Source organism: Lepus europaeus, chromosome 9 (assembly GCF_033115175.1).
Source record: "Lepus europaeus isolate LE1 chromosome 9, mLepTim1.pri, whole genome shotgun sequence".
In the NCBI taxonomy this organism is placed as follows: Eukaryota; Metazoa; Chordata; class Mammalia; order Lagomorpha; family Leporidae; genus Lepus; species Lepus europaeus.
In genome coordinates, this window is record NC_084835.1 from 109,354,043 (window position 1) to 109,376,178 (window position 22,136).

Consider the following 22,136-nt stretch of genomic DNA (forward strand, 5'->3'; position numbering starts at 1 on the left):
GACTCAACCAACAGAAAATTGTTCTCTCGCACGCCTAGAGGCCAGAGTCCTCAATCAAGGCACGGACAAAGTCGTGCTCTCTCTTACGGCTCTGGGGAGGACGCGTCTTTGCCTCTTCTGACCTCTGTGGCTTCAGGTGTTTTGCTGCTTCTGGCTGTGTAGTTCTAATCTCTGGCGCATCCTTCACGTGGCCTTTTTCTTCTGACTTCTCTTCCATCTCTTCTAAGGGTATTTGTTATTAGATTTAGGGACAATTTGATAAAAAGCTAGGATGACCTCATATCAAGGTCCTTATTACATCTGCGAAGACTCTTGCTAAGTAAGGTTGCATTCAGATTCTGGAAGTTCAGGCAGAGTTGTATGATTTAGGAAGCCACAATTCAGCCTGCTACACTAAGTATACTGTGGATGCCCAGGTCTTTACAAAGCTTCAGTTGCTTGAACATAGACAACCAACACTCGCCTCCATTCTTTAATGCTGGCAAGATGAAAAGTGAGAAAAACTCTTCATTTTTCTGCTGCAAACACTATTAGGAAAACAGCTGGCACGTGCCTCCCAGGTGAATGCTAAGAATGTGGTACCAGCCCGCTCCAAGCCAACTGCACATGTGTAGGAAACTATAAAACCCAATTTCCCAATTATATGTTTATACCTGACTATCCATACATAATGGAAAAGGCCTGGTTTGCACACCACCTGCTTAGGTAGAGTGACTGCATTTTCAGAAGCAAAAAATCTGTTTCAGTGCAGATTACACAATAAAATGTTTGGGGGAAATTATCCATTTAAAATGTAAAAAAATTAAAAAGAATACCTCATTGCAAGATCTTGGAAAAGTTACATTGTTTCAGTTTTCTAATCTGTAAAGCAGGGCTGTTATAAAGGTCAAATGGGTTATTATTTGTAAATAATTTTTTAAAATGTCCAACACATTGTAGGAACTATGTGTGTGTTTACTAAGAAATTTTTAGAAGCTATAATGGGGTCACCATAAATGTTGAAGAGATATAAATACATTCAAAGAATGCATATCAATTAAAGTTTTTGGTTTCAAGTAACAGAGGTATAGATAAAACCTTTTAGGATATGAAGAGATGTAGTGATTGGAAAGGCTTAAAAGGAAGAGGGGAGGGGGCTGCAGGTGGCGGCAGGTTAGGCTGCTGCCTGCAATGCTGGCATCCCATATGGGCACCAGTTTCAATCCTGGCAGCTCAGCTTCCCATCTAGCTCCCTGCTAACACTAGTTTCTGGGAAGGCAGAGGGAGATGGCTGAGTCCTTGGGCCTCTGCCACCCACTTAGGAGACCCTGATGGAGTTTTGGGCTCCTGGATTCAACTTGGTCCGGCTCTAGCTGTTACAGCCACTTGGGGAGTGAACCAGCAGATGGAGAATTTCTCTCTCTGTAACTCTGCCTTTCAAATACATAAATAAATCTTAGAAAGAATGAACGAATGAAAAAAAGAAAGAAAGGGAGAGAGGGTGGGAGGGAGGGTCAGCGACCAGGAGAAGCTGGGCAGTAGAGAACACAGCCCACAGCCGAGGGACCTGTAAGGAGCAACGCTGTGGCAGTGGCCCTGGGTGCCATTGCTAGCATCTGCCCCAGGGACGGAAGAGCACTACAGTCCTGTAAACCCCTGTAATGGAGACACAGCCAAAGCAGGAAGCAAGTTTGAATTCTGAGTAGCCAAAATGACACAGCTACCGTATGGCTTGTGTGCATAAAATTGCTTACATTTTCAGGAGTTGGATTGAATACTGATTTAAAAGGCTGCCTCATACTGATCTGTTTGAAATTTAGAAACTGCCACTTGGCTGTTTGGTTTGGGTGGGTTAACCGGAGTCTCAGTTGCTTCCTCTGTCAAATGCTCCTAATAGAAGGCCAGAACAGGTAGTTCTACTTAGCACAGTGCCTGGCACACAACGAGGCCTCATTCAGCACGAACTTCTGTAAAGAGCTGACCGATGAAATTTAATTCTTTACATCTGAATGTAAATTGAGTTCTAAAAATCCATCAGATCGTTTCCTGTTATTTGCAAATATCTTATTGTAGGACTATGGTTATTTGAATTCGTTTCTCAAAGTCTGTCTCCATTGCTACACTTCTTAGCATATCTGTTTTCCTGAGCGTTCTCTCTGTGAGTCTTTAAGCATTTATTACACGTGTTGCTGTTAGGGCACATATCGTATGCTGTCTTTGTTAAATAACTATGAGCTATAACCAGACTATGCAGGGCACAAAGAAGCTAATGTTCTTATTGAGAGAAAAAGCTTACATACAAATAATTTAATAAGTCCAATGTTTCTCTCTTTTTCTCTTTTTTTACAAACCCTTGTGTCGAGGGCTGACTTTCAATAGATCGCAGCGAGGGAGCTGCTCTGCTACCTACGAAACCCCGACCCAGAAGCAGGTCATCTACGAATGGTTTAGCGCCAGGTTCCCCACGAACGTGCGGTGCGTGGCGGGCGAGAGGGCGGCCCCCTTTCCGGCCGTGCCCGTTTCCCAGACGAAGGGCTCTCCGCACCGGACCCCGGTCCCGACGCGGGGCGAAGGGTGCGCCGCACGCCGCCGAGGCGGACCACGGCGCCAATGTTTCAATCTCAGTTAAATCATATGTACAATGAGACCAATAAACATGCCACGTGGTGGGCTGTATTATTACTGTTTTACAAATAAAGCAACGGAGGTTCAGAAGTTTGCCTTAAGTTACACAACTAGTCAGAGGCAGAGTTCAGATGGGTGTGATTCCAGTGCGTGTGCTCATAACCATTAAACAGAGTTCTCCCAATTTGGATTCTAATTTCTCAAAGGCAAGATTCAGGTTGAATTAATCTTTGTATTCCTCTTATCACAGAAAGTCTCTTTATCAAGAAAAGTCTTAGAGGAGGCAAGGATCTGGATTGGGGACCAGCAGATGAAATGGCACATTTTAAAACCATACAACCCACGAGTGAATGGCTAGAGAACCAAGATTGTCTTGTTTTGTTTTCTAACTCTAACAACTTTTTGCCCACGTGAGTGTGTCTATCTAGAAGCTGATCTGTAAAGTCTGTTCAATGGTTTGTATTAACTGACCAGGCAATTCAGTTAAAAACAATGCCCCCAAAAAAGCAAATGAATTGCAGAAAAAAAAAAATCAATGCTAAATTGTTTGAATTTCCAATATAGTTAACAAGGCTGTAATTTTGTTGTATACTATAAATAAATATATACTCTGGAAAGAAAATGTAGCTCAGAAATAAGCAATTAGCAAATTAATCAACTGGTTTTTATATAGTGAGGTAAGCAGAACTAAGACCTTGAACCAGTGCCTTCACCATAACCATCTCTAAACAAAACAATGCAAATCAACATCCCAATGTTTAAATTCCAACAGCTGTGGATTTCCCTTGGGAAACTACTCAATGGTATCCATTAATGGCATATTTTCATAGACCTAATTTATTGTTAATAAGGTAAGGACTCATAATTCTAATGAAAACAAGTCTGTCAGGTACATGACTGCCACCAAATGTAGAGTGCTTAATACAGAGGACTTATTTTCCTCGTGTATGGAGAAGCTGGAGGTGGGCCGTGCTAAGCTGCTGGGGGCAGTGACTATGAGACTCCCTCATGGATCCTGCTGTCTGCCTTCATCCAGAAAAGTCTTCCTTTCCATTCACTTTGATTTTCAAATGTCTTTTCCCAAGGTTGCAAAATAGCTGCTGCACCTCCAGCAACACGAAAGGGGGAAAGGGCAACAGCAAAAAAGACAGGGCACGCTGGCTGAACGAAGAGCTTCCAGAAGCCCTACCCAGGGACTTACATTTACATCTCGTCGGCCAGAGCCGCGTTGCTTTTGCATGCCTCATTGCGAGAGGATGGGATATTTTTTCTTTCTTTTTAGTCTGAGCACATTTCTGTTATAAACAAAATCAGGGTTCTGACTGTGAAAAAGAATGTCAGAATGAATAGTGGGTAGGTAATCAGCAATGCTTGCCACAACTCAAGTAGAAGTATAAGCCCAAACAGTGGCAACATTGCTCTTCCCTCGTCTGGATGTTTAAGTGCTTGGTCTTTCATAACATCTGGTTATGGAGGAGAAGGACAGTATAAAGATTCTAAACTGCAGACCACAAAGATATCCACAGAAGGCCTGGTTTCAGTCCACTGATTCTCAATGGCCATACTGTGCCCTTCTATTCACTGCTAGTTAGGATGCTGCCATATTTGTCTTACTTAGTACATGCTAACCCTTCGCTGAGTGCTTTTAGTCTGTCTCGTTGGCCACTCAATTAGCATCAGACTGCCAGTGTTTTTATTGCTGAGGTAGGACATGACGGTGGGTGAGCCCAGGGGCTGGTGCAGAGAGAGCACTCAGTAAATGCTACATGCCAGCATTAATCATTATTATCCCCAAGTACACCACAAGTTCTTCACAGGTAGGAATGACGTCTTTTTTTTTTTTTTAAGATTTATTTTATTTATTTGAAAGACAGAGTTACAGAGAGAGGTAGAGACAGAGAGGTCTTCTATCCACTGGTTCACTCCCCAGATGGCTGCAACAGCCAGAGCTGCACTGATCTGAAGCCAGGAGCCAGGAGCCAGGAGCTTCTTCCGGGTCTCTCACGTGGATGCAGGGGCCCAAGGACTTGGGCCATCTTCTACTGCTTTCCCAGGCCATAGCAGAGAGCTGGATCATTAGAGCAGCTGGGACTAGAACCAGCACCCATATGAGTTGCTGGCACTTCGGGCCAGGGTTTTAACCCGCTGCGGCACAGTGCTGGCTCCAGGAATGACATCTTACACTCTATCCCTACTCTGCCTAGCAAGGAAAGGATATTGAAGTTTTTGCTGATTAATGCAATGGTTTACTTTTTTTTTTTTTTGACAGGCAGAGTGGACAGTGAGAGAGAGAGACAGAGAGAAAGGTCTTCCTTGTCCATTGGTCCACCCCCCAATGGCCGCTGTGGCCAGAGCGTTGTGGCCAGTGCACCACGCTGATCCTAAGCCAGGAGCCAGGTGCTTCTGGTCTTCCATGCAGGTGCAGGGCCCAAGGACCTGGGCCATCCTCCACTGCACTCCTGGGCCACAGCAGAGAGCTGGACTGGAAGAGGAGCAACCGGAACAGAATCCAGCGCCCCGACCAGGACTAGAACCCAGGTTGCCGGCGCTGCAGGTGGAGGATTAGCCTAGTGAGCCGCAGCGCCGGCCAACAATGGTTTACTTTAACTCATGTCACTGACCTGTAGATTAAGACGACTGCTGTCATCTTTGATGCTACTCTACTCATGTGACCTGAACAAAGGTGAAAAGTATACAAAATGGACTGCTTTTCCGGCCTCACCAAGGAAACAGCCGAGCATTGGAAGGGTGTCTGCAGGATGCAGGTGTCAGAGTCAGGCTGAAGTAGGTCTCAGCAAGCGAGGCTACTTAACAGAGGGGCTCTAGGAAGTTCACGGCATCTCTCTGAATTTTCTAATTTGGAAAATAGGGCTGAGATCCAACTTGGTCAGCACTGTGTGGGCCATGGCCAGGCCTGTTCCCCAGACAGTGGGGAGGTAGAGGTTAGCCCTCCTGAGCAGTGTGACTGCCTCCTACGGCAGTGCCAGCTGTTTTGACATCTGCCATGGCTGGGGGCAGAGAAGGCAAGGAGGTCATGTTCTGTGCTCCTCTGCTTCCCTGGATTTATTCCACTCAGGCTTCAAAAATCCCAATCTTCCATGGCAGAAAAGTGGGTTAGACGAGAGATCTCTGGGGAGCCAAAAAACTCCTCTACACTTTTTTATCCCATTAAGATCTTTTCAGTGCGTATTTGTTGCGTTTGCTAAGTAAAAACACACTGGAGTCGAGTCTAAGATATTCTTCTTGCCACCATGGAACTCATACCAGGCTCCCCAGGTCCGGCCTGGGGAATCTGCAATGACTCAATTAAATGTGGCGCTGAATGTTAAAGTGCAGGACACAGGGCTTGGCATTTAAGAAATTTTTTCGCAGGTCCATATTGAAAATTTTGCAAAGGACTCAAGATTGACCTGGCTTGGGTAAGATGCACACCAGTAAACCTGTTAACTGTGGTGAAAGAAGAGTCATAAAAGCTACTCACTCCTGCCAGAGACATAAGGTTAGCAGTGGAGGCCCAGCTCAAGCGAGAGTGCTGAGCAAAGCACAGCTGGCCATGATAGTCCCATTGTGCCTACAGTGAACAGGACAGTGGAAGGAGATGGATTCATGAAGTATATCGGCATACACACTGCATCCTAACGTGGTCAAAGGAGGGGAGGAACATGAGAGAGAAGAGAGAAAACAAGGGAGGAGAGAAATAAGAAAAACCGAAGACCACACAAACCACACCCTCAATCTCCATCCATTGCCTATATGGTATGAGACCACTTAAGGAAAATTATTTGTGTATACAGCACAGATTTTTAAAACATAAGTAACCTTTTAATTTTATAAAAAATTTTACAAAGATAGTGGGGTTTCCATATATTCCCTCACCCAGTTTCTTCTGTCAGTAACATTTTACATTATCAGTAAGGTACATTTTTCACAATTAATGAATCAACACTGCTTTTATGAAATAAAGTCTACACTATATTCAGATTTCTTTAGTTTTTATATAATGCCTTTTAATGATCTGAGTCCCATCCAGGCTGCCATATTACATTTATTTTAAAAAATATTTATTTTACTTGAAAGGCAGAGAGATTGAGAGAGAGAACTCCAATCCATTGATTCACTCTCTAAATGCCTGCAAAATTCATGCGATTCCTATGTGAGTAGCAGGGACCCAAGTACTTGGCCATCACTCACTGCCTACCAGGTGTGCATTAGCAGGAAGCTGGAATGGAGAGTGGGGGGCAGGACTCCAACCCAGGGACTCTAGCAGCTTGTTATTGTTGAGATAAACCTTCATCACCTGGATGAGGTGGTATGATTCATTTTTTTTTTTTTAACAAGATAAAACCAATCACAATAAACCTGAGAGGAAAAAATAAGCAAAAGCATATCAAGCAAATTGGGACTTGATTTTATGTTGTCTAACTTTAAGAATGCTGCTTCCCATTAGCAAGTAGAGGAACTTTTAAAACACGGACCAACTAGTAGTAGATATTCTAGGAACTGTCTGCAAGATGGACCATTACCCTTGTTGGGCCCAATGACAATTGTATTAGTCAAGTCCACTGAATATTATCTACTTTAGGTAAAAACAGCTCTTAAAAATTCATGGAAAAAATAAAAAGATGGAAAAAACAAAAATAATTCATGAAATTCTTCATATTTGATGAGAGGTATCCAATGCAAGTCAAGCTTTTAAAATCTTTTCATATGTTTAGCTGAAGGATAATACTGTTAGATTTTAGCTTTCTAAGGTCAATAAAATGAAATGTTTTCTTTTCATACCTTTTTTGTAACCAAGCATTGTAAAACATTTAAAGAGTAATCACCTTATACAGTGTCCTACAATAAGAAAAAAAAGTTGGTATTTGTTATTTTTCAGGTAAAGGAAGTAAACTATAAGAAACTGATAGGGTTGGACAATGAGCTGTGACAAACAGGATGCAATTTGGAAGCACAGGAGGTTCCCACGGAGACGAAATGATAATAGGCATAATTCATAAAGGGGCAGGCAAAATTTCCAGTGCATTTTAAAGTTTTCCAACTTCAAGGGTTATGATACAAATCACTTTTGATTTCTCACAAAAAATTCAATTAAGCATACAGCACCCTAGTTTCAAAACAGTGAGACAAACTGAGGTTTCAGTACACGGGGATAAAAGCATACTGTTGAGATATTTCTAAAGTATGTTTAGTCTCAGGAGAGAGACTCTAAGGAAGGGACAGTAGTCAAGTGGAAGTTTCTGGCATACTGCTAGCTTCCTCCCTTCCCAGTGCACATATGTTAAACTGCCTTAGTGTGAAAACAAATGCATCTGTTTAACTTTGTTTGAACAGGTATTTCTCAAGTATATTTGATCAGGTAACCCTTTTTATTGTGCCATATATTTATATACTAAGGAAATGAGGTTCCATTGCTCTTCAACTCTTTTTCACTCAGCTTTTTAAATAAAAACTAAAAATAAAAATTTAAAAACAACAGAACAAATTTCGTTGAAATCTTACTTCTTTTTTCAATATAAGAACACATCTTGAGGCCGGCACTGTGGCATAGCTGGTAAAGCCACCTGGACACAGGTTCAAGTCCCTGGCTGCTCTACCTTTGATCCAGCTCCCTGCTAATGCGCCTGGGAAAGCCGTGGAAGATGGCCCAATTGTTTGGGCTCTGCACCACATGGCAGACCCAGAAGAAGCTCCTGGCTCCTGGCTCTGGCTTGGCCCAGCCCCAGCTGCTGCAACCATTTGAGGAGCGAACCAGCAGATGGAAGATCTCTATTTGTCTCTGTCTCTAACATTGCCTTTCAAATATACAAATAAATCTTAAAAAAAAAAATCTTAGAACAATGCAGATATATAAGAAACTATGTATCAGAAAGGCCCAAATCTGAGGAGTCTGGTTAAGGTGTGCGAGGCAAGCCTGTGCTTGTAGATGCACTGTCCTCTTATGTAAACTCCCTTGGACCCAAAATAGAATGTTAAGAGCAACACAGCCTTGGAAAAGCAAAATAAGAAAGATAAAAGCACTGCGCAGCTTTTACAATGTTGCAATAACAAATTCTTTAATTCCTCTATATGGAGAAAGATGAAAGCAAAACTAGATAAGTGTCAATAAAATCACTTTTCTCTGAGGTGTAAAAAAGCTGATCAAAAGTCCTTGAGGTCATAAGAAAGCTCAAGGATTCTCATTCTGCCCTGCCACACTGTTCACTTAAGCGGTCCACCTGGATCGTATATTACAGACCAAGGCAAGAAACTTTAATTAACATTAATACTATTTTCCAGACCATAATGTTTTCAAGCTATACCATTAAGTACTGTCACAAATAAATTTTTTCTTAATATTAATATTTTTATTTATTTACTTGAGAGGGAGAGTTAGAGAGAGGGAGAGAGAGAGACTCTTCCATCTGTTGGATCACTCAACAAATGGCTGCAATGGCCAGAGCTGGGCTGATCCAAAGGCAGGAGCCAGGAGCCAGGAGCCAGGGGTTTCTTTCAGGTCTCCCATGCAGGTGCAGGGGGCTAAGCACTTGGGCTATCTTCCTCTGCTTTTCCATGCTATCAGCAGGGAGCTGAATCGGAAGCGGAGCAGTCGGGACTCGAACCAGTGCCCATATGGGATGCTGGTACAGCAAGAGAAGGCTTAGCCTTCTATGCCAGAGCACTGGCCCCATAAATTTCTATCTTATTATAAATAAAATCTTTAAAGGTACATTTTTCCTAGCTGATTTTTGAATCTTGCAAATTGTTTTGTTCACTCACCTGCCAATTTGAAAAACCTAGTAATTTTTAGAGGGTTTCCTAATCATTGATCTAAAGTAGTAATGCTATAACAATTCAAATGCAATTATTTTTAAAAATGGGACACATACCAACAAAGTTTAGCATCAGCCAAAAGCTACTGGCACACCACAAGCAAAAGGCAAGCTCTACAGTGACATGTGAAGGTCACTTTATGGAAAACCCAAATATTGTTCTTAAAAGACTTGGTCCATTAAAATTGGCTTATGATTAGTTTATGAATGGAAATTTAAATTTCCTGAGAGTTAAAGCTTTTGAACTAGACTTTCAGAATCAGATTAGCAATTTTAACATGAATTCTTATGCTATCGTCAGAAAGTTTAACTATTCAATTGAAGAATTCTGTTGAAAAAAATGCATGAAAAAAGCTATGGGGGTAACAAACGTTGAATCTCTAATGAAACACTACCTCAATTGTTTCCTATAGACAAATACTAAGTATTTCCTCTTTTGCTGTTGCCAGAAATTCCATGAGTATCCAGATATGATAAAAAAAAGTGAAGATTAACACGGCCTGACTATGAAAACCCTAGAAATAGCGCTAAAGAAGCATACAATGTTACTATGTACTGAAGAAAAACAACAAACACCTGCAAACATTTTTCCACTGAAGCTTTATTTAAAAAAATTTAAAAAGATTTATTTCTTTATTTGAAAGGTAAAGTTACAGAGAGGGAGAAGCAGAGGCAGAGAGAGAAAGAGATATCTTCCATCTGCTGGCTCACTCCCCAAATGGGCAAAGTGGCTGGGGCTGGGTTAAGCTGCAGCCAGAGGCTTGGAGCTTCTTCCGGGTCTCCCACATAGGTACAGTGGACAAAGTACTTGGGCCATCTTCCACTGCCTTCCCAGGCTCATTAGCAGGGAGCGGGATCAGAAGTGGAGCAGCCGGGACTCAAACTGGCGTCCATATGGGATGCCAAGCCGCAGGTGGCAGCTTTACCCACTATGCCACTGTGCTGACACTTCTACTGAAGCTTTAGAAAATGGGAAATAACACACCCTGATTATCTTTCTAGTAATATTGTTGAATAGTCAGAAGTACTGCGAAACCAGTGCTGAGAGTTTATAAATATTTATGGTGTCACCTGGTGATTTCCTTCAAGTCGGCCACAGCAATGATTTGGATGCCATCAGCATTGGGCCCTACAGGTGCACAATCTCCTTGGGGTGTAAGAGAAGCAGTCCAGATAGGGAGGAGATTGCTGCAGGGGCTTTGAAACATCACTGTCAAAACCTGTCAGTTAAAGGAAAACAGTGGAAATGGAGAATGCTTTACTACGCTTTTCCTCAGATATAATCACCATTTCATGCCTGCAAAATCTAAAAGAAAAAGGAAGCTCCTTCTCCACAGATAACCTATAAATTCAGAATTCCAACATTATTTTCTTTACAGGTGTACAATATACTAAACAGCAATATCCATCTCCTAATTGAATCTTTGATGGGATTTTAGTTTAAAAGGAGAATGATAAACAGAATCTCTAAGATGCTGAATGATGGCTTCAACAACATCACATGTGATGGCTTTTGGGTTTACCACGTAGTTTGAGTTTCTTTGTCGTGAGCATCTGTGCCAGGCCATTGAGAAACACTAGAAAGATGGTCATGGACATGACAATCACGTAGTGGCTGATGCTGCAAAAGGAGAAAAATAAACAGGTTATAGGCAGGAAGAACACATATGAGGAAATCGTAAGATTCCTCTAAATTATGTTTTTAAAAGGATATACAAAATACATAGAACTAATAATTTCAAAGCAAATATCAAACCCCACAACTTTGTTATTGAGTAATACATGTACATCATAGGTATAACAGCTAGGAATTAATGCTTATTAAATTAAGAATTAGTATTTAATCCTCAATAACACAAACTACCATTAGGCTGAAACAGTGATGACGGTAATAGTTTGAGACACCTGCAACAACTGTAACTTGTTATAAAAATGTATATGAAAGGTATCAGCAATATCTATCTTTTTAGAATTAGAAACTGTACTTCAAAAGCTTGTAGAAAAATAAAAGCACTTTTCCTCCTCCAATTCTTGGACCCTCTGAATTCAACCCACAGACTCCTCAACATATCCCCAGGTTAAGTATTTTGACATCTTAAAGGATGCATCTTTTGCTTTGAAATAAGTTAGAAGTATTTCGACAAAGCTGCCAGACATCCACAAAAAAAAGAAAAATGTTATTCAAGTTCAGTCAAGTTGAAGTTTTAGGAATCTAATCAAAAGAAAAGAGCACATAACTTTTTATTAATCTCATAATCAGAGCTGTCTGTGACTTCCAGAAAAAGAGAATAATGAATACTATTAAAATTACTCAGTTTTCATCTATCTGTAATAGTAAATGATCAATTTTCCTTTTTAAACACAGTAATTTCTCTGTCTTAACAGAAGTTTTTATGGTTTCATAAAAAATTAGAAGCATAGAAAGAAATGTATGCTATAGAGCTAACAAATGTGTAATACAGCAAGGAGACATAGAGCGATACTAACACAGTATTGTCCAAGCCAAGCTATAGTGCATACTGCCAAGCCACCTATTTTTAATGCTTAGTAGGGTTCCATTTAACTATAAAACTTCATAATAATAAGTTCACATCCTTCAATGAAGGGGGAAATATTTCAGAGGGCCTTACCCCCAGGAAGTATGACAGGAGTCATAGTGCTGATAAAAGAATCCCTCACAGGAGTGGCCTACAGGGCATGTCCCAGGGAGCAGGGTCTTGGGACATCATGGAAGGTAACTACTGGGTGCAAGGAAAGCAAGTCAATCACCTACAGGAACATGGAGAAGGAAAAGGAAAAGCTGCCTGAGAGGTCTTCCCACCTTCCCAATAACTCAAGGTCAGCTTTAGCATATCATCAGATATTTGCCTGAAGCTAAGGCCTCTCAAGGCTAGGAAAGAACAGCTTCTATTCTGTGTGGGGAAGAAGAAAGCACTTCTTTTTCCTGGGTAATTTTACAACTTGTAGGTAAGAACTTCCAATTGTTAAGAGTTTGGGCGAGAGTTCCAAGATGGCGGAATAGGGAGGGAGTGCACTGATAGTCTGGGAAAAGATAGTTTAATAAATGTGGAGATACTGTAGTCTCAGGGAAGAGTTAGGGAAAACTGCAGAGGAAACTCTTCCGGAACAAGTGGGACATGGTGGACCTACGTGGAGGGCACGGGCGCCCATGGCTTGGGACCCCAGCTGCCGAGTCTACGCACCAGAGATGGAAAGGGAGGTGAGGCAACACTGCAGTAGCCGGAGACACTGGCGGAAAAGCAGCAGGAAGAGTCCAGAGGGAACGAGGCTTGAAGCCCCGTGGGGGAAAGTTCACCAGCCTAACTAGAGGAGAGAAAAAAAAAACAAAAGGGACTTGTACAGACATGATTCTCTCTCTCCACCCACCTCACAAAGGTGGGGAAAACATTACAGCAGGCACCATTTTGGACATATGTAGCAGCTTCGCCAGCTCAGGGCTGTGCCCGCCCTCAGCCAAGCAGTAAAACCTGACTCTGGTGGGGAGAAATAACAGGAGGTTAAGACCTAGTGAATGTGTGGAGCTTATGAACTGGGACTGTGAAAACAACAACAACAAAAAACTGAGGTGTGTAGGAGAACTCACTGGTTTGCCTGAGACGTACTCTCAGTGGGAGACGCCACAATCTTGGTACCTTGGAAACCCAGTGGGATACACTGCAGGGAAATCTGAGCTTACACTGAGGACTGCACAGATCCTTTGTGTGGTCCTTGGGACAGAGCAGAGGAATACTATACCCACTGGGGCTAGTGCTCAGGCACTGACTGCCTTCAAGCAGAAAAGCTCAGCTGCGCGGAATTACTTCCCTTCTGAATAAAAAGAAAAAGAGAGAGAGAGAGATTTACCATGCCAAACCTGGGTGTGTCACCTTTGGCACACCCTTAACCCTGAACAACATAATTGAACAGAACTCTCTGGCCACACTCACCACAAGCCCCTGGAGATTCACCAAAAGCAGACAGTCCACTTAATCTAGAGTCATAGTATAATAAGAAAAGCCACCACAGCAAGGAAAAAAAAAAGAAGAAGAAACCAAAGAATATATCCACAATGTCAAACAACAAATGCAGAAACTGAAGAAACAAGAACAAGGAAGACATTATGATGCCGCCAAATGAACATGACACTCCAATACAAGATTATGAAGATGATGAGATAGAAGAAATTCAAGATACGGAATTCAAAAAATTTATGATAAGAACATTTAGAACTTCTCAAAAACAAATTCATGAACTACAAAAATCCATACTGAACAGGATAGAAAATCGCTCTTGTGAAAATGAAATCTTAAGGAGGAATCAAAATGAAATGAGGAATTTAGTAGAACATGAAATTGTGATACTGAAGAGAAATCAAAAAGAAATGAAGAATTCAATGGAAAAAATGACAAATGCATTTGAGAGCCTTAAAAACAGAATCAGTGAAGCAGAAGAAAGAATATCAGACTTAGAAGACAGAGCATAGGAAAGTATAAAGTCAAACCAAAGAAAAGAGGAAATTAGAAATCTAAAAAATATTGTTGGGAATCTACAGGATACAATTAAAAAACTCAACATTCGGGTTCTAGGAGTTCCTGAAGGCATGGAGAGAGAGAAAGGATTAGAAGGCCTTTTTAGTGTGATATTAGCAGAAAACTTCCTGGGTTTGGAGAAGGACAGAGACATCCAAGAATAGGAAGCACACAGAACCCCTAGTAAACATGACCAAAAGAGATCCTCACCACAACACGTTGTAATCAAACTCACCACAGTGAAACATAAAGAAAAGATTCTAAAATGTGCAGGAGAGAAACGTCAGATTACTCTCAGAGGATCTCCAATTAGACTCACAGCAGACTTCTCATCAGAAACCCTACAGGCTAGAAGGGAATGGCAAGACATAGCCCAGGTACTAAGAGAAAAACTGCAGGCCAAGAATATTATATCCTGCAAAGCTCTCATTTGTGAATGAAGGTGAAATAAAGACTTTTCATAGCAAACAGAAATTGAAAGAATTTGTCACCACTCGTCCAGCCCTGCAAAAGATGTTTAAAGATGTGTTACACACAGAAACACAGAAATACGGTCATCAATATGGAAGAAGGAAAAGGAAGAAAACCTTCCAGTAAAAGATCACAGAAAGTTCAAAGCATATACTAGAAATATCTTTGGGAAAATGGCAGGACAAAGTTACCACTTATTAATTGTCACATTGAATGTTAATGGCCTGAACTGTCCAGTTAAAAGACACAGATTGGCTGATTGGGTTAAGGAACAAAACCCATCTTTTTGCTGCTTACAAGAAACACATCTTTCTAACAAAGATGCATGCAGACTGAAAGTGAAAGGTTGAAAAAAGATATTCCATGCCAACAGAAACCAAAAAAGAGCTGGTGTAGCCAATTAATATCAGACAAAATAAAAATTAACACAAAAACTGTTAAGAGAGACAAAGAGGGGCACTATGTAATGATGAAGGGATCCATTCAACAGGAAGATGTAACTATCATAAATGTATATGCACCTAATTAAAGGGCACAGGTTTATTTAAAAGATATGTTAAGGGACTTAAAGGGAGACTTAGACTCCAATACAATAGTACCGGGGGACTTCAGTACTCCACTCTCAGAAATAGACAGATCAACAGGACAGAAGATCAACAAGGAGACAGTAGATTTAAACAACACTATAGCCCAAAGGGATCTAACAGATATCTACAGAACTTTTCATCCTACACTTCAAGAATTTACATTCTTCTCAGCAGTGCATGGAACCTGCTCTAGGATTGATCACATACTAGGCCATAAAGCAAGTCTCAGCAAATTTAAAAGAATTGGAATCATACAATGCAGCTTCTCAGACCACAGTGGAATGAAGCTGGAAATCAGCAACTCAGGAATCCCTAGAGCACGTCAAACACATGGAGACTGAACAACATGCTCCTGAATGAACAATGGGTCATAGAAGAAATCAAAAGGGAAATCAAAAAATTTCTGGAAGTAAATGAGGACAAAAACACAACATACCAAAACTTATGTGATACAGCAAAAGCAATGTTAAGAGGAAAGTTTATATCAATAGGTGCCTACATCAAGAAATTGGAAAGGCACCAAATAAATGAGCTTTCAATTAATCTCAAGGATCTAGAAAAACTGCAGCAAACCAGACCCAAAACTAGTAGAAGAGAAATAGTTAAAATCATAGAAGAAATCAACAGGATTGAATAAAAAAATTACAAAAGATCAGCAAAACAAATGCTGGTTTTTGAAAAAATAAACAAAATTGACATACCATTGGCCCAACTAACTAAAAAAAGAAAAGACCCAAATCAATAAAATCAAAGATGAAAAAGGGAATGTAACAACAGACACCACAGAAATAAAAAGAATCATCAGAAATTACTACAAAGAGTTGTATGCCAGCAAATAGGGAAATCTATCAGAAATGGATAGAGTCCTGGACACATGCAATCTACCTAAATTGAACCAGGAAGACACAGAAAACCTAAACAGACCCATAACTGAGACAGAAATTGAAACAGTAATAAAGGCCCTCCCAACCAAGAAAAGCCCAGGACCAGATGGATTCACTGCTGAATTCTACCAGACATTTAAAGAAGAACTAACTCCAATTCTTCTCAAACTATTAAGAACAATTGAAAAAGAGGGAATCCTCCCAAATTCTTTCTATGAAGCCAGCATCACCTTAATCCCTAAGCTGGAAAAAGATGCAGCATTGAAAGAAAATTACAGACCAATATCCTTGATGCAAAAATTCTCAATAAAATTCTGGCCAATAGAATGCAACAACACATCAGAATGATCATCCACCCAGACCAAGTGAGATTTATCCCTGGTATGCAGGGATGGCTCAATGTTTGCGAAACAATCAACGTGATACACCACATTAACAGACTGCAGAAGAAAAACCATATGATTCTCTCAATAGACGCAGAGAAAGCATTTGATAAAATACAACACCCTTTCATGATGAAAACGCTAAGCAAATTGGGTATAGAAGGAACATTCCTCAATACAATCAAAGCAATTTATAAAAAACCCACGGCCAGCATCCTATTGAATGGGGAAAAGTTGGAAGCATTTCCGCTGAGATCTGGTACCAGACAGGGATGCCCACTCTCACCACTGCTATTCAATATAATTTGGGAAGTTTTAGCCAGAGCCAATAGGCAAGAAAAAGAAATGAAAGATACAAATTGGGAGGGAAGAAGTCAAACTATCCCTCTTTGCAGATGAAATGATTCTCTAGGGGATCCAAAGAACTCTACTAAGAGACTATTGGAAATCATAGAGTTTGGCAAAGTAGCAGGATATAAAATCAATGCACAAAAATCAACAGCCTTTGTATACACAGGCAATGCCATGGCTGAGAAAGAACTTCTAAGATCAATCCCATTCACAATAGCTACAAAAACAATCAAATACCTTGGAATAAACTTAACCAAGGACATTAAATTTCTCTAGACGAGAATTACCAAATCTTAAAGAAAGAAATAGAAGAGGTTACCAAAAAATGGAAAAATCTTCCATGCTCATGGATTGGAAGAATCAATATCATCAAAATGTCCATTCTCCCAAAAGCAATTTACAGATTCAATGCAATACCAATCAAAAAACCAAAGACATTCTTCTCAGATCTGGAAAAAATGATGCTGAAATTCATATGGAGTCACAGGAGACCTTGAATAGCTAAAGCAATCTTGTACAACAAAAACAAAGCCAGAGGCATCACAATACCAGATTTCAGGACATACTACAGGGCAGTTATAATCAAAACAGCATGGTACTGGTTCAGAAACAGATGGATAGACCAATGGAACAGAATAGAAACACCATAAATTAATCCAAACATCTACAGCCAATTTATATTTGATTAAGGATCTAAAACCAATCCCTGGAGTAAGAACAGTCTATTCGATAAATGGTGCTGGGAAAATTGGATTTCCATGTGCAGAAGCATGAAGCAAGACCCCTACCTTACACCTTACACAAAAATCTACTCTACATGGATTAGAGACTTAAATCTATGACCTGACACCATCAAATTATTAGAAAACATTGGAGAAACCCTGCAAGAGATTGGCACTGGCAAAAACTTCTTGGAAAAGACCCTGGAGGTACAGGCAGTCAAAGCCAAAATTAACTATTGGGATTACATCAAATTGAGAAGTTTCTCTACTGCAAAAGAAACAGTCAGGAGGCAACCGACAGAATGGGAAAAAATATTTGCAAACTACACAACAGATAAAGGGTTGATAACCGGAATCTACAAAGAGATCAAGAAACTCCACAACAACAAAACCAACAACCCACTTAAGAGATGGGCCAAGGACCTCAATAGACATTCAAAAGAGGAAATCCAAATGGCCAACAGACACATGAAAAAAAGTTCAAGATCACTAGCCATCAGAGAAATGCAAATCAAAACCACAATGAGTTTTCACCTCACCCCAGTCAGAATGGCTCACATTCAGAAATCTACCAACAATAGATGCTGGAGAGGATGTGGGGGAAAAGGGACACTAACTCACTGTTGGTGGGAATGCAAACTGGTTAAGCCATTATGGAAGTCAGTCTGGAGATTCCTCAGAAACCTGAATATAACCCTACCATACAACCCAGCCATCCCACTCCTTGGAATTTACCCAAAGGAAATTAAATTGGCAAATAAAAGAGCTGTCTGCACCTCAATGTTTATTGCAGCTCAATTCACAATAGCTAAGACCTGGAATCAACCTAAATGCCCATCAACAGTAGACTGGATAAAGAAATTATGGGACATGTACTCTATAGAATACTATACAGCAGTCAAAAACAATGAAATCCGGTCATTTGCAACAAGATGGAGGAATCTGGAAAACATCATGCTGAGTGAAATAAGCCAGTCCCAAAGGGACAAAAAATCATATGTTCTCCCTGATCAGTGACAACTAACCAAGCACCAAAAAGGAATCCTGTTGAAGTGAAATGGACACTATGAGAAACAATGACTTGATCAGCCTTTGTCCTGACTGTCGAGGAACAACTTACTTTTTTATTCCTTTTAGTATTTTTTTTTGTTCTACTTAATACTATTGGTTGAACTCTTTAATTAACACACAATTACTCTTAGGTGTTGAAACAACTGAAAGGTGATCCCTGTTAAATATAAGAGTGGGAATAAGAGAGGGAGGAGATGTACAGTTTAGCACATGCTCAATTGGACTTGCCCCGAATGGTAGAGTTAGATATGTGCCTGGGGAGTCCAATTCAATCCCATCAAGGCGGCATGTACCAATGACATCTTACTAGTCAAAGTGATCACTTTCAGTTCATAATTGATCATAATGAAAGGATTAAGAGTCAAAGGGATCACATAAACAAGACTAGTGTCTGCTAATACTAACTGCTAGAATAAAAAAGCAGAGAACAATCCAACATGGGAAGCAGGGTAAACAGCAGACCCATAGAATGGCAGATGTCCTAAATAGCACTCTGGCCTCAGAATCAGCCCTTAAGGCATTTGGATCCGGCTAAAACACCCATGAGAGAATTTCAGGTTTGGAAAGCCAAGACACTCTGGCAAAAACACACACACACACACACACATAAAAAAAAACCCCGAAATGAAAGATCTCTGTGAGTGAGATCCCAGCAGAAAGAATGGGCCATCAAAGAAGGAGGTACCTTTTTCTGAACTTCCACTTTGACTATGACCTTGTCTAAATAAGATCGGAGTTGGCAAACTCAAAAGGCTTCCATAGCCTTGGCAACTCATGACAAGAGCCTAGGGTGATTACTGATGCCATAAACAAGAGTGCCAATTGTTAAATCAACAACAGGAGTCACTGTACACTTTCTCCCCATGTAGGATCTCTGTCCTTAATATGTTGTACTATGTGAACCAATGGTATAACTAGTAATCAAACAGTACTTTACACTTTGTGTTTCTGTGTGAGTATAAACTGTTGAAATCTTTACTTAATATATGCTAAATTGATCTTCTGTATATAAAGAGAATTGAAAATGAATCTTAGGCCAGCACCATGGCTCAATAGTCTAATCCTCCACCTGCGGCGCTGGCACACTGGGTTCTAGTCCCAGTCGGGGCACCGGATTCTGTCCCAGTTGCCCCTCTTCCAGGCCAGCTCTCTGCTGTGGCCAGGGAGTGCAGTGGAGGATGGCCCAAATGCTTGGGCCCTGCACCCCATGGGAGACCAGGAGAAGCACCTGGCTCCTGCCTTCGGATCAGCGCAGTGTGCTGGCCGCGTCGGCTATTGGAGGGTGAACCAACGGCAAAAGGAAGACCTTTCTCTCTGTCTCTTCTGTCACTGTCCACTCTGCCTGTCAAAAAAAAAAAAAAAAAAAGAAAAGAAAAGAAAATGAATCTTGATGTGAATGGGATGGGAGAGGGAGTGGGAGATGGGAGGGTTGTGGGTGGGAGGGAAGTTATGGGTGGAGGGGAAGCCACTGTAGTCCAAAAGCTGTACTTTGGAAATTTATATTTATTAAATAAAAGTTTAAAAAAAAGAAGAGCAAAAAAATAAAATAAAAGAGTTTGACACGGGGCTGGCACTGTGTTATAGTAGGTAAAGCCACAGCCTGCAGCTCTGGCATCCAATTTGGGCATCAGTTTGAGTCCCAGCTGCTCCACTTCCAATCCACTTCTCTGCTAACATGCCTAGGAAAGTATCAGAAGATGGCCGAAGTACTTAGGTCCCTGCACCCAAGTGGGAGACCCAGAGAAAGCTCCTGGCTCCCGGCTTTCGATCAGGTTAGCTCCAGCCATTGTGGCTATTTGGGGAGTGAACCAGTGGATGGAAGATTGATCGATCTCCCTCCCTCTTTCCTTGTAATTTTACCTTTCAAATAAGTAAATAAATAAACCTTAAAAATAAAGATTAGAACCTATCATGTAGGATTATTATGAGGATTAATAAGTGAATACTTGTAATGTTTTTTAAAAAAGTTTGATGTTCTTTGGAGTGGCACTGGTTGGGAGATTCTCAGCCTCCTTCTGTAGGCTCACTTTATAAAGTAAATTTTAAGTAGAAAAGGAACAGGTGGCTAATTACAAAGTAAGGATGAAAACCAGTTATACTGGAAATCTGGCTCTGGTCTACAGTAGATGCTTGATGGTTCCCCACCCCCCCAAAAAAAGAAATCCACAATAAAGTAAAATCCTTAATAAATGTTAATATTAAAGGATAACTTTTAAAATTTTTGTTTGTTCTCATTGTAAAATATAACAGGATATTTGATCTAGGATTTTTTCTACTTGGATTTATGTGTGTATGTGTGTATTTTGTTCTCACGCTGAATGAATGTGCTATGAATCTTACCTGCCATTACATGAAATCACTGATAATCATTTACTTAAAAAATGAAAATAATAAGATTAGATTTATGTATCATCCTATCAAGCCTTGATAGTAATAAAATTATCTAGATATGTCTATTTTTATCTATTTTTGTCGCCCATTTATTTTTATCTACTAGAAAGAAAATACCCACACATGCATATGAGAGAGAGAGAGAGAGAGGTATCTTCCATCTGCTGGTTTACTTCCCAAATGTATGCAATAGCTAGGGCTTGGCCAGGGGAACCCAGCAGCCACAGACTCCATCTGGGTCTACCATGTGGGTGGTAGGGACTCAAGCACCAGAGCCATCATCTGCTGCTTCCCAGGATCCATTAGCAGGAAGCTGGATGGGAAGCAAAGTTGCGAGGACTTGACCTGGCACTCCAATATGGTATGTGGGTGCCCCAAGTGGTGGTTTAACCAACTGTGCCACAATACTTGCTTCTATTTATTTTTTAGATATTTATTTTAATGCAATACTCTTCAAAAGTTCAAGTCAAAACAGACAAGGCTGTAGCCTAACCACACGTTTGTGGTGCCAGCATCCCATATGGACACCAGTTCTAGTTCCAGCTGCTCTTCTTCTGATCCAGCTCTCTGCTACAGCCTGGGAAAGCAGAAGATGGCCCAAGTGGTTGGGCCCCTGTACCCCCATGGGAGAACTAGAAGATTCTCTTGGCTTCAGATTAGCTCATCTTTGGCCGTTGTGGCCATTTTGGGGAGTAAAGCAGCAGATGGAAGACCTTTTCTTCTGTCTCTCCCTCTGTTTTAACTCTTCCTCTCAAGTAAGTAAAATATTAAAAAAAGACAAGGTTATGTCACTAAATCATGGTAGCTAGCTTAATATTTTATTACATAGAAATTGGTCATTGATTTATCTTATTTTAAAAGTCTTCTATAGCAAGGTAACTCAAGTTTAGTATGACATGGAGATGCTGGGGAAGCATGCTACTAGAAAATTAGAAACTTAAAAAAAATAGAATCACTTCATTTTCCATGAGGTGGCATGGATGTACCTCTTATTCCTCCTGCTAAGTACAGCCTAAAACTTTGGAATACACACACACACACACACACCACAAGAAGAATTTAAATGGCGGCAAGAAAGCAGTGTCTAGGGATCTTGGGATACAAACAGTGCCACTGTGATCAGTTTACCAGGTTTGTTTGTTCCTTCCTTCTCCTTTCTTCTTCTCTGCTCTTCTTTCTTTTTCTCTCTTTTTTTGATCTCATATATCCCAGACTTACAGGAAGAAGCCAGAAACAACCTGAAAATGCCATTGAGTATAGACAAAAAACAAAACCCAAAAGGAAAAAGCACTGTAACAACAAAATCCAATTATCTTTAGCCAAAGGACAGA

General features: G+C 40.6%; 1 protein-coding gene across 6 annotated transcripts in view; it reads right to left on the reverse strand.

The window, feature by feature from the left end:
- Positions 1-6,446: 6,446 nt before the first annotated feature.
- PIGN (phosphatidylinositol glycan anchor biosynthesis class N) overlaps positions 6,447-22,136 on the reverse strand; it is a 149,091-nt gene continuing 133,401 nt past the window's right edge. For 4 of the 6 annotated variants that reach the window (XM_062201765.1, XM_062201763.1, XM_062201760.1 and 1 more), the window contains 2 exons: positions 10,940-11,037; positions 6,447-10,636 (listed from right to left, as the gene is read on the reverse strand). In XM_062201765.1, the coding sequence (XP_062057749.1) occupies positions 10,533-10,636; positions 10,940-11,037 (202 nt within the window). In that variant the 3' untranslated portion in view covers positions 6,447-10,532. Of the gene's footprint in view, positions 11,038-22,136 lie in introns of all 6 variants that reach the window. The other 2 variants (XM_062201762.1, XR_009866831.1) reach the window with 2 other exon arrangements.